The 12,118-nt window shown below is 45.3% G+C and overlaps 1 protein-coding gene across 11 annotated transcripts in view; it reads right to left on the bottom strand.

The window, feature by feature from the left end:
• The window catches only part of ADRA1A (adrenoceptor alpha 1A), a 162,129-nt gene that overhangs the window by 81,295 nt on the left and 68,716 nt on the right, over nucleotides 1-12,118 (bottom strand). The window contains exon 3 of one of the 11 annotated variants that reach the window (XM_045456665.1): nucleotides 3,311-4,168. The exons of 9 other annotated variants lie outside the window; for them this stretch is intronic. In XM_045456665.1, the coding sequence (XP_045312621.1) occupies nucleotides 4,125-4,168 (44 nt within the window). In that variant the 3' untranslated portion in view covers nucleotides 3,311-4,124. One more of the 11 variants, XM_045456655.1, reaches the window with a different exon arrangement.

Raw genomic sequence — 12,118 nt, 5'->3', positions numbered from 1 at the left:
CTATAATAGGAAAGCAAGGAAGAAGCTGGTTGAACTTTATATTAGAAATCTATAGCTTTCTTTTATACTAGCGATAATTAAAACTATTGGAATGTGATGGGGGACAAGATTCCATCACAGGAACAATAAAAATATAAAACACTTAGGTTTACATTTAACTGGAAATGGATAGAATAAACAAAGAGAAAGCTAACAGAAAACTAACTGCCTTCAATGAAGCGGGTTGGAAAGTTTTCATGTTGCAAAGATAGCAATTCCATTCATTTGAATATGTAAGTTAACAGAATTCCAACTAACAGTTTATTTGGCACTAGACAATTCTAAATTTCATCTAGAGGAATAAATATGGATGAAAATCCTAAACGAAATGGGGGCTGTCCTATTAGATTTTAAGATACTCTTAAAATGACAGTAATTTATAAAATATTGATACCAAAATGGAAAGGCTGCCTGCTGATTGATCATTCAGCTACTTCCGATCCCTCCGGGCACGGAAATTAGCATCCTGTCTTTTCTCAGTTGACCATGGACTCTTGTGGATGGTATTTCGCATCGTGGCCATCTTCTCCCAGGTCCTCCCAGCCCAGGAAAGGAGCCTTCAGCCCCCCTGGTCCTCAACACCATCTTAGGAAAAGCAGTTGTAGCCCTAAGCTTTGGACCTTTGTTCCTTTTGCTGATGCTGAGTCAGTCTCCAAGGTCAGAACAGGTCCTCTGGTTGTCCCTCCAGGACACCAAACATCTGGGAGAGAAGTGACCCATCCACTTGGAACCAGCCGTTCCGTTTTCCAGCTTCCTGTTGGCCTTTCACTGGATGAATAAAATATGCAGACTCTTACTTTAATTTTTCACTTGTCTCCTGGACTTTCGATGCCTCGCATACCAGAGCTTCTCAAGTCATTTGTGTGAAGGGCTAGTTTTTTTTCCAAATGCATCGTTTAGTAGCACTTTTTTTAAATGCAAGAGGAATAACCAAAAAAAAAAAAAAAAAAAAAAAGAAAAGAGAAAATGCCAAGCAAATACAAGCCCAAATTTTTATTATATTCAACCGACATAAAATTCCTCTGTTCTATGGCTCCAAATGCCTCTAAACACTCTTTTCACAGGCCAGTGACAAACCATCAGTACCAGGCCACCTGCCACTGACTGTACTGTCCTAACCTCGTCATCAACAAACTGGCTGCCACTGTAGCTAAGGATTTTTCACACCCTGTGGCCCGTGCCACAAGACCATCTTCTACTTTTATAACCCTTTACTTTCGATAGCACTCAAATCCTCTCCCTCATAGGACTCTCCAGCATCATTCTAAGGAATAACTGGGGCAAGTTCTTAAGTTTTGGGTTTTTTTTTTACATTTATTTATTTTTGAGAGACACAGAGAGAGAGACAGAGCACAAGTGGGGGAGGGGCAGATAGAAGGAGACACAGAATCCGCAGCAGGCTCCAGGCTCCGAGCCGTCAGGACAGAGCCTGACGCGGGGCTTGAACTCGCAAACCGTGAGATCATGACCTGAGCCGAAGTTGGATGCTTAACTAACTGAGCCACCCGGGTGCCTAATTGGGGCAACTTTTACACAAACCCCATCTGTCAGGCGAGTGATGCAATTCCTCGTAGACACTTTCAGCGATGTGCCCACCGTGGTCAGTGATGCAGCTGGAACTCACCTAAAGTGTCCTGATTCCTGATCGCGGGTTCTTTCCATCCCCCAGGGGAGCCATGTACGTGGTGATAAACGACAAGCTGATCCATTTGATGAGTTTATCCCGTGGCCCTGGCCGGCCAAAAACGCTTTATGCGCGAATACTGCCAAAGTCCCTTTTTGCCTTTCTTTACCCTATATATTCTTGAAGAAAGCTCCCCACTCCAAATTGTCCAGCGCCCTTGGGCTAATGGTATTGTTCCTACGCTGCCTCACTGTGTTGAGAGAAAAATTTCAAATGATCCATAATTTTCAAAAACAATAGCAAATCTCAAACCACAGCAATGTCACTAAAAACTCTCATTAAACTCTTCGAGAAGTGTAGCAAATCAGTTAGGCTCCATGGCCACAACCAAGGTGGCCTTACTCACCTCCTAGCTGCGTTTCCAAACTGCAGGTGCGGTACGTTATTGTAAGAGCAAATAAGCAGCCTCTGGCTTGCCAAGTTTGTAAGTTAAGCTACGAAGACTTCAGGAAATTTTGAACCAAATCTCTGCTTGTTATTCAGAAGGGGATGTTTTTCTCTGTCTTCTGCAGGAGGGGTCAGCGGTGTGCTTGGGGTGAGTGACAGCAAATCTAAGTGCTCACGTCACCACGGGGTTCATGCAGTTAAATGGAGTTCTAGAGAGCTTCAGGGGTGCAATGCTCCAGTTCAGGAAGGCAGCGTGGGGCAGGGGAAAGGCCTGGGTTCCAGAATCACAGGGTCCTAGCTTCCAAGCCAGCCCTGCCACTCCCCAAATGGGTAACGGGCCTTGACTTTGGGATGCTAACAGAACTGTGATTATGGAACAAAGGTATATGTGTAAAATGGCTTAGCACATAACATACTGGAAATTACTTGTCTTTGTAAATAGAGAAAAAGCACACAGAGTTCACCTTCCACTACCAGGCGTCCGCCTGCATCTTTTCAAAAAGCCCCTCGGAAAAGATTTTTGATTTATTTTTCCTCCATACTGACTCTATCATATTAAAATAGCTTCAGGTGAGGTGCAGAAGCTACATGAAAAAAAAAAACACAGTTAAAAAGAGCAGTGAGAGTCACATTAAAGTCTACAATAGCCATTGGGCACTCAACTAGACAGCCTGAGGGCTGACTGATATCCACAGTGAGGATGTTTGGTAGGACGGGATAAAAAAAGGTTTGCTTTATGAAACAATTTTGCATTGGCTGTTCTGACGCCCACTTCAAGAAGGTAACTTGTGCGGGGGCTCAGTAGGTTGAGCATCTGACTTTGCTCAGGTCATGATCTCACGGCTTGCGAGTTCGAGCCCGGCATGGGGCTCTGTGCTGACGGCTCAGAGCCTGGAGCTTGCTTCGGATTCTGTGTCTCCACCTCTCTGCCCCTCCACCACTCACGCCTATCTCTCTCTCTCTCTCAAAAATAAAGAAACATTAAAAAAATTAAAAACAAAAAAAAGCTTACGTGTCTGAAGAAGATGTATTTCTGGCTCAGAGTGCTCCCACCTTTGCTGGCTTTGATCCCTATTCTAACACAATACCTTGGTCTCTGTCAGGGCAACTCAGAGGACAGGGGAAATAAAATCATCTTTAAGTTACTGGAAGCACTACAACATACAATAAGGACGTTTCGATTTTCTTTTTTTTTTTTTCTTTTGGCTTGAGTTGTCCCAGTTGGCTGTCTACACTGATCACAAGACTCCTGTTTCTCAGGACTGTGGAGAGTGAAGCCAAGAAACTGAGTACAAACCAGGACAGGCATTCCATCATACAGATGTTTCACACCATGTTTTGTTTTCTGGAACCAAAAGACACACGAAGACTTAAGTTTGCAAGACCATGTTTGAGAACTTCGGATACCTGAAGTTTTTCTTTTTCTTTTTTTTTTTAATGTTTATTTATTGTGAGAGAGGGAGAGAGTGGGGGAGGGGCAGAGAGAGAGAGGAAGAGAGAGAATCCTAAGCAGGTTCCAGGCTCAGCAGGGATCCCCACGCGGGGCCTCGATCTCGCAACCGTGAGATTGCGATCTGAGCCGAAATCAAACAGCTGGCCGCTCAACCGACTGAGCCACCCAGGCACCCCTGAATTTTCTCCTTTTATGTTTAAATGTTTTACGACAGGAGGCCCAGGCCTGTCTTTGCCTGCATGTACATCTGAAGAAGCAGACTGCGCCCAGCTGAAAGTCACTGATGCCACCTTCCTTCCAAGTGTCTGTGGCAGGGGGAGACCCCAAGCCCTCGGCTCTGCTATTCGTACAAAACGTGGTGCAGCTGGTCGGGTTCTCTGCGCTCTACGTTGAAAACAGTTTTATCACCTCACATGTCGAACCAGATTTCGGGTCTCTTTCATTTACTTCCACAGATGTTTACTCAGCACTTACTACTGCGCTTAGGCCCAGAGGCTTCCGAGCAGATCACGACTGACTCAGGTCAGGCCTGTAGCATACAATTCAGAGCTTACGAGACAATCATCCAAGCGGATCCTGTCGTTCTGCTGATGAAGACGAGAGGCCTGGAAAGAAGAAACCTTCCCAGAGTCACACCGTAGGCGAGTGTGAACCGTTCAAAGTCACGCTTCTACGCCAGGGCAACTCAAGGGTTTAAAATCACAGTTACAATGTCGGTGCCATTACTATCAAAGAAATGGTAGAAAGTAAAACAAATGGCTGAAAATAAAAGGACGACGTGCCAGTCCCCTATCATGTAGCTTCTGGACATAGCTGTCAATTCATTTCTCCATCTGGATACAGCATAGCAGCAGTCTACACGCTGTCTGCACACGTCTACTCGTCTACACGTCTACACGCGTCTACACGTCTACTCGCTCAAACTGCCCGTGGATCTTCCAACTTATCCTTTGTTTCTGAAGGCAGAGTCAAGGCCACGATGACCCTCACTGTGTTCTCAGCTTTATTCTAGGTGAGTCAGATATGGAGCCCTGAATAGCAGAGACCGGGTTTTCACACTCAAGATTTTTATAATCTAGGGAGACACCAAGCCAGACTTGCATGCAAATGTGTGTTAATAAAGCCCGTGTTTAATTATGGAATGTGCACATTAATCATGTTAGCAGGCTATGGCTCGTGCTAGTCAAGTTGTGTCTTTTAGGAAGCCTTTTGGACACCCTGCCCCCCAAATTGGAAAACCAACCTCTTCCAACTGTGCCTTTGTGCTTATCATGACCCTACGTGGGGCTCAGTTATGTGTCGGTCTCCACGTTGAAGTCAGGGTCCGCTTGTATCTGCCACCCAGTAGGCTCTCAGTATGTTTCTTGCATAAAGTAAATAAAAGATATTTTGAGATCCTAGTCCACTCTGGGGTAGCTTCCCAGAAGAGGAAAGCTGGGATTTATTTTAAGACATGGAAATGATTTGGTGGAAGGAGGCACATTTCTTCCTTAGTTCCCTTCACTATGCCTAGAACATGGGAGCAGGGCTTGGGGTGGGCGTAGTCAGAAGGGCTTGGGGGAGAGGTGAGGCAGACTGTGCCTGTGCTTCTTCCATGACTGGAAAGAAGTCCTCAGGGGCGGGCTCGCTCCGCCAGAGTCAAGGGTGAGAACAGGAAACGAAGTCCTGACCCTCGACCCCGCTTCACCTGCACCCTCCTACCATATGTTCTCTGTACGAGACGCCATTGTACCAAACTTTGCAGTGACCTTGGGAAATCACTTCCATCTGGAAGCCTGGGTGAGTCACAGGAAGGCAAGATGAAATTTCTCCAGTTTGCATTTGGCCCGGACTGTCACATCTGCATTTTGACCCTTATGAAACGCTATTACCCAAGAACATACGGATGGCTGCAACATTGTAAATCAAAAGCCTTGCGGCTCCAATTCCCTTCCAATGCGCATGGTTAGACACAGAAGTCACAGTTGCTTACAGGCTGCAGTTGGACTCTGAGAAAATGGCAGGCTCTGGAAAGCTCTGGGCACTTGGTCAGGACAGTAGCAAAGTGCAAGGGTTTGGGAAGGTAGTGGTTGGGTGGGAGAGTGTGTTGCACGCAATTTTTTTCTTTCTGGTTTTTGTCCCAGGAGATCCATTTGATATTGACACCTGAACTTTGTAACATAGCCGGGTCCTGCTCCACTGGCTTCTACACAAAAAAACATGATGCAAAGCAGCTGGGGTAAAAGCAGTTACCATGGAAACCCCAGGCTTTAGTTTGGAAAGTAAAAGTGATATTTGTGATGACCGCAGCTATGGTTTGTACCGATGCGCTTCCCGGGAAGTCTCTTTTTATCCTGAACTTTAGTATTCCTTTCTTTCCCGCCTGTGGAATTTGGCAAAAGAAAAATTTTAAATCAGATTGGAAATATTACCTTCCCAGTTAAATAGCTAAAACAGGAGACCTTGATTTATTCAAACCATATTTGTTGAAGACAGATTTAACTCTAAATGGGGAAACTGCTTAAAGGTCAAGTTTTGTCTTGGATACTTTGAAAGAGTTGCTAAGCATTTTGTCCCCCAGGAAGGCTGCGCTGACACCAGGAGGTGTTACTTGTTACTTCCTCACAACCATTTTCCACCTCTCAGGAATGAGAGGAGAATTATGGCCGCAGAGAGCAAACACATCCTTTTGTGGGCATGATCGCAATTGTGGTCAAGCCGGTCATGGCAGCAGGAACAGACCGGTCGCCTTAGAGCACTGGCCTGAGATACAGAAAACATTAAGGGCATGGGCTGGGGCGCCAGAGAGAGCCAGGATGCAATTCCTACTCTGCCGCTAGTCCTTGCTGCATGACCTTGGGCAAGTTTCTTAACCAGCCTCTGCCACAATTTCCTCGTCTCTGAAATGAGAATCAGAAAACCTACCGCTCCAGTTTGCAAGGATTAAATAAAATAATGCACACAAAGCATTTCGTATCAGCACGTTATAAACTATAATGCAAAATGAAACCAAGCTGGAACCACTGTTTACCCTCTAATGGCAAGAAGGGTGGATGATCTTGGGTCAGTGGAGTTGCCAATACCTACATAACACTCGTGGATACATGCACGCACGTACACACATTCAACTGTATAGGTCGATTTTTAAAAGCAGCTCTTCAAATACAAGCGTAATTACCAATCTTTATAACTAAACAGTACTGAATTAATTGCCCATATGTTCACAGTAGTATGATGAGCCCTGTGCAGCACAAGTAAAACAAAGCCTGCCCAGGGGTGCCTGGGTGGCTCAGTCGGTTAAGCATCTGACTCTTGATCTCGGCTCAGGTCACGATCTCACAGTTCGTGAGTTCAAGCCCAGCGCTGCACGGGCTCTGCACGCGCAGCGCGGAGCCTGCTTAGGATTCTCTCTCTGCCCCTCGCCTGCTCGCTTTCTCTCTCTCTCTCTCTCAAAATAAATAAACATTTAAACAGCGAAAACAAAAACGGAGGCTGTCCTTGTTCTTAACAATCCTAAACCGATGACGCGGACATGGACAAAAAAACAGGTGGATGGGTATAGCTGCCAACAGTCTTAGAGAAATCTAGAAAGCCAGGTAGAGACACTATGCATAAACGCAAAGGTCTAACGCATGAGGAAAAAAAAAACAATTAAAATTCAATCAATTAAAAGGAAGAATCAGGTGGAAGGGAGGTAGGGAAGACAGGAGAGCAGAAGCAAGCAGACCAAACTGACACATTCTCTGGCTTGAAGCAACTGGTCCATCTCAGAGCGCAATGGCCACAAGCCTGGCCCAGCTCCCCCGATGCCCGTCTCCGAGCCCCTCAAAATCCAGCCCGTCTCCTCGTGTTCCCTTTCTCATTCCATCTCAAGGGCATCTGGTTGTCACGGGTAGCCTCTTACCCGGCCCCCGATGATTCCCTCTTCTTTTGTACTCATCTTCCCTTTCTTGGAGAAAAAAAAAAGCAACGATTGACTATGAAGCCCTCGGCAGTGACAGTTCTTGTTGCCAGGATTTTCTGCCACACTGAGCCTTCCACGTTTCCAAACCTCAGGCGAGTGTTGCTTGTTCCTCTTCTGTTTCTCTCTCCCCACTTCATACCCACCCCTAAGTTCAGCCCTGGGCCCGTCCCCTTGTCGGAGGGCCCACTGACTTAGCAGCACCGGTTCCCCAATCCCATCACGAGGGCTGGCCCCTCACCAAGACGCAGATATTCACCACTGATCTCTGGATCAGTCGTGTCCAACTGAACACTCTGAGATGATGGAAATAGTTTGATGCCGGGGCACCTGGGTGGCTCGGTCGGTTAAGCGCCCGACTCCAGCTCAGGTCGCGATCTCACAGTTCGTGGGTTCAAGCCCCGTGTCGGGCTCTGCGCTGACAGCTTAGAGCCTGATCCTGCTTCGGATTCTGTGTCTCCCTCTCTCTCTGCCCGTCCCCCATTTGCGCTCTGCCTCTCTCACTCTCAAAAATGAATAAATGTTAAAAAAAAAAATGGAAAAAAAAAAACAACAGTTCGATGCCTACACTGTCCAGTAGGGTAGCCATTCATCGTATACGAATGAGCATTTGAAACGTGGTTAGCCTGGATGAGGAACTGAATTTATAATTCTCTCTTATTTCCATGAATTTAACTCAAACTTAATTCACCACGTGTGGCTCGTGGCTACCACGTTAAACAGCACAGTTCTACATAGTTTCACTAAAGCTCTGTGATTTCAGGTGTGATCTGGTCACAGCTAAAGGCTTTCCAGAACGTGTTCCTCCCCCTGGCATCTCTGTCTGCACTCTAGGCTCAAATGCTACCTTTTGTTTATCCCACTCCGATTCCTCATAAGCAGGCTCTGATTCCCACTGATTCCCCCTGCAGGCATCCCCGCTCTAGGCATTGCCCCTCTGTCCCACGGCCACACCCTGTCCAGGTCCTCGTTCAGACCTACACGGTCAGCTGGCTCTCTCACTTCAACACGCCCCTGCCGTTGCTGCTGATCTAACGTCTCTCCAACACTGCTCCACCGTGTCACTTACCTGCCTCAAACCTGCAGTGTGGTTCCCCACATTCCCTTACTTCAAGGCCAAAATCCTTGTCTGCTTTTCAACAAAACACCAAGAGAACGTGGTGCCATGAAGCGTGGTCATGCTGCCTTCCACGGTTCTCCTTGCACGCACACACAAACACACACGCACGCACGCACAACTACCCTTTCCAAGCGGATCATCTCACTAGCCCATGGACATACCACACTCACTCCTACCTTGGGGCGTGGCTTTGCAAATCCTACCTTTCAAGATCCAGTTGAAGACTCCCTCCCTCCACAGACATTTCCAAGCCCTGCCTGACACACCTCGCCTCTGAATTCCTGGAACATTTATAGGGAATGCCATCTTGTCCTGATAATTACTGTTTCATGGGAACTATCCTTTCCTTCCCAATTAGACTTCAAGGCAGTGAGTCGTTTTCTTCAGTAACCCCTGTAAGACGTAGCTCAGAACGGAGCGTGAGGTAGATGTTTAGTGCTTCGTGAACACTTCTCAACTAATCGGTACGTTCAGGATAAGAGCTGGACATGAAAACGTCTGAGAACTCAATGAACATTAAACTCACACCGTTCATAATCGACTCTCTGCTCCCCCTCCTTCTTGGCAGCTCCCTCTACTTGTCCTCGCCTTTTCCAGCTTCTATTCCCTTTTGTGTCTACCTCTTCCAGGAAATCACATGAGCTAATCATGACAGGTCAGGGTACAGAGTGTAAGAGTTTTCCATCGTCTCCTGGGGGGGGGGGGGTGGGCACGGCTGATGCTGCTTATGCCACATAATCAACGTGTGTCTGTTGAGGAAGTCACGCTATAGAGTATAGCGGTAAAATCATGACAGATCTCTGCTTCCTACTGGTTTCGTGTCACTGGATGAACTGTTCAACCCTGATGAGTCTCACTTCTTGGGCAGGTAAAACAAGGATAAAAATACTTCATTGTACATTTACAGGGAAACCACAAGTTAAATAAAATCACACTTGAATAATGGGCTAAAGATAGAGGATTGGATATGCCGGACACAGAACCACATGGATGACCGAGGCGTTTTCATTTTAAAGAATGATCTAGAAAAGCCATGTTTAAACCAAAAGAACTCTTCAAAGTGGAGTTAATCTGTGTCAACTAATCTGAAGGAGAAGGAGCATCTGGAAATCACATACAGCCCACGACGGCGGCACAGGGCCACACGGAGGTGAGAGGAATCTGAGCAGGTCTGCTTCCTCTCGGGAGTGACGAGGCGGAACGGAACTGTGAAGGGAAAAAAAGCAGTCCTCATACAGAGGCCAGAAAGGACAGTGGCTACCCAACAGCAGGAGGAAAAACACTCTTTGGCTTATCAGCCACAGAAGCTAAGCAGGACCTTGAATTCGGGGTAGCGATTCCCCTTCCAATTTCTCCTGATAATAAAAAGGGGCTCAGGAAAATCCCTCCCAACTTTTTACTGCCGAAGGTCACTTTGCTATGTTTTCCCACAGAACCTATGCTCTGAAAGATTTTAAATGATATACAGTAGACGAAGGGCCTACGTATTGACCAACACAGATCAACTGTGCTGTAGATGTTAGTTACATGAAACACATGACTATTTGTTTCTCATATTTTTCTATACACTGTACGTGCACAATGGGGTAGCAGCCTAATGCATGAATGTAAAATCTATAAAACCTATTCCGTACTCTGAAATCTAGATTTTCACAGATCTCATAAATTCTGTAGAACCATGTGAGTCCAGATTGGGCTCTCTGCCAAATGAGTTCTGATCAGGCTAGGTTTTTGGCCCTAAATTAGTAACGTCGAACTCTTTATCTTCAGAGTTTTTGGACTTAGGAATTCCAAAAGAATTGTGTTTATACTACTCTATGTAGTTTTCTAAAAAAGAGGTAGTCTTTTTGAAAGATTCCGTTAAGCTTTACGAAATGTAAAAACTAGCAAGTAGCAATTTCCAAACTTACTACGAAGCTACAGTAAGCAAAACAGCCTGGTGCTGGCATGAGAATAATAGATATCTGGAATATGGAAGAGAATTGAGAATCCAGAAAGGAATCAAGTGATCAATCGTTAACTGAATTTTGGCAAGGGTGTGAGGGAAAGAATAGTTTCTTCAATAAGTGGTGCCTGGGCAGCTACATTTCCACATGCACAAGAATGAACTGGGAACCTTACCTCACACAAAATATAAAAATTAACTCAAAATGGATCCAAGGCCTAACTGTAAGAGCTAAAATGATAAAGCTCTTAGAAGAAAGCAGAGTGAGGGGCGCCTGGGTGGCTCAGTCGGTTAAGCGTCTGACTTCGGCTCAGGTCATGATCTCATGGTCCGTGAGTTCGAGCCCCGCGTCGGGCTCTGTGCTGACAGCTCAGAGCCTGGAGCCTGCTTCAGATTCTGTGTCTCCCTCTCTCCCTGACCCTCCCCCATTCATGCTCTGTCTCTCTCTGTCTCAAAAATAAATAAACATTAAAAAAAATTAAAAAAAAAAAAGAAAGCAGAGTGATAAGTCTGTGACCTTGGATTAGGCAATGTTTTCTTAGAAATGACACCAAAAACATAAGCAACAAAAAAGAAAAAGTAGAAAGATTGGACTCCATAAAAATGAAGACATGTGTCCATTAAAGGACACTCTCAAAAGAGTTAAGGACAATCCATAGACAGAATGTGAGAAAATGTCTGCACATCCTATATCTGATAAGGGTCTAGTATCACAAATATATAAAGAACACCTACAATTCAACAACAAAAAGACAAAAAACTTAACTTAGAAATGGACAAAGGACTTGAACAGAAATTGCTCCAAAGAATATATGCAAATGGCCATCAGGTACCTGACAAGATGTTCAACATCATCATTAGTCACGAGGCAAATGCAAAGTAAGACCACAAGGAGATACTACTTGACATCCACTGGGGTGGCTGTAATTGAAAGGAAGGAAAGGAAAATAAGTGCTGGTGAGGATGTGAGGAAACTGGAACCCTCAAACAGTGCGGGGAGGTATATAAAATGGGGCAGACACTGGGGAAAACAGCTTTTTGGTTCTCCGATAAGTTAAACATAGAAGTACCATATGACCCAGCAATTCCACTCTTAGGTATGGACCGAAACGAATTGAAAACAGGTATTCGAGCAAAAACTCTTGCATGAATATTCATGGCAGCACTATTCACCAGAGCCAAAAGGTAGATACAACTCATATGTCTATCAGCTGATGAAACGATGAATAAAATATGGTATCCAAACAATGAAATATTATCCAATCATGCAAAGGAATGAAGGACTGATATGTGTCACAATACGGGTGAAGCTTGAAACTATTACACTCGGTGAAAGAAGTCAGACAAAAAGGTAACATGTTATATGTTTCTAGAATTATTTGCACTTTTGAGATTAGGCAAACCCAGACAGAGGAAATCAGATTGACGGTTGTCAGAGGCTTGGGAGAGGGGAAATGAGGAGTGACTGCTAACAGGTACAGGATTTCATTTGGGGGTGGACATGTTTTAGAAGTTAGATAGTGGTGACAGCTGCAGATCATTGTCATTGT

Source organism: Leopardus geoffroyi, chromosome B1, assembly GCF_018350155.1.
Source record: "Leopardus geoffroyi isolate Oge1 chromosome B1, O.geoffroyi_Oge1_pat1.0, whole genome shotgun sequence".
Lineage (NCBI taxonomy): Eukaryota > Metazoa > Chordata > Mammalia > Carnivora > Felidae > Leopardus > Leopardus geoffroyi.
The sequence above is the reverse complement of the archived record's forward strand: the minus strand, read 5'-3'. Positions and strand labels throughout refer to the sequence as shown.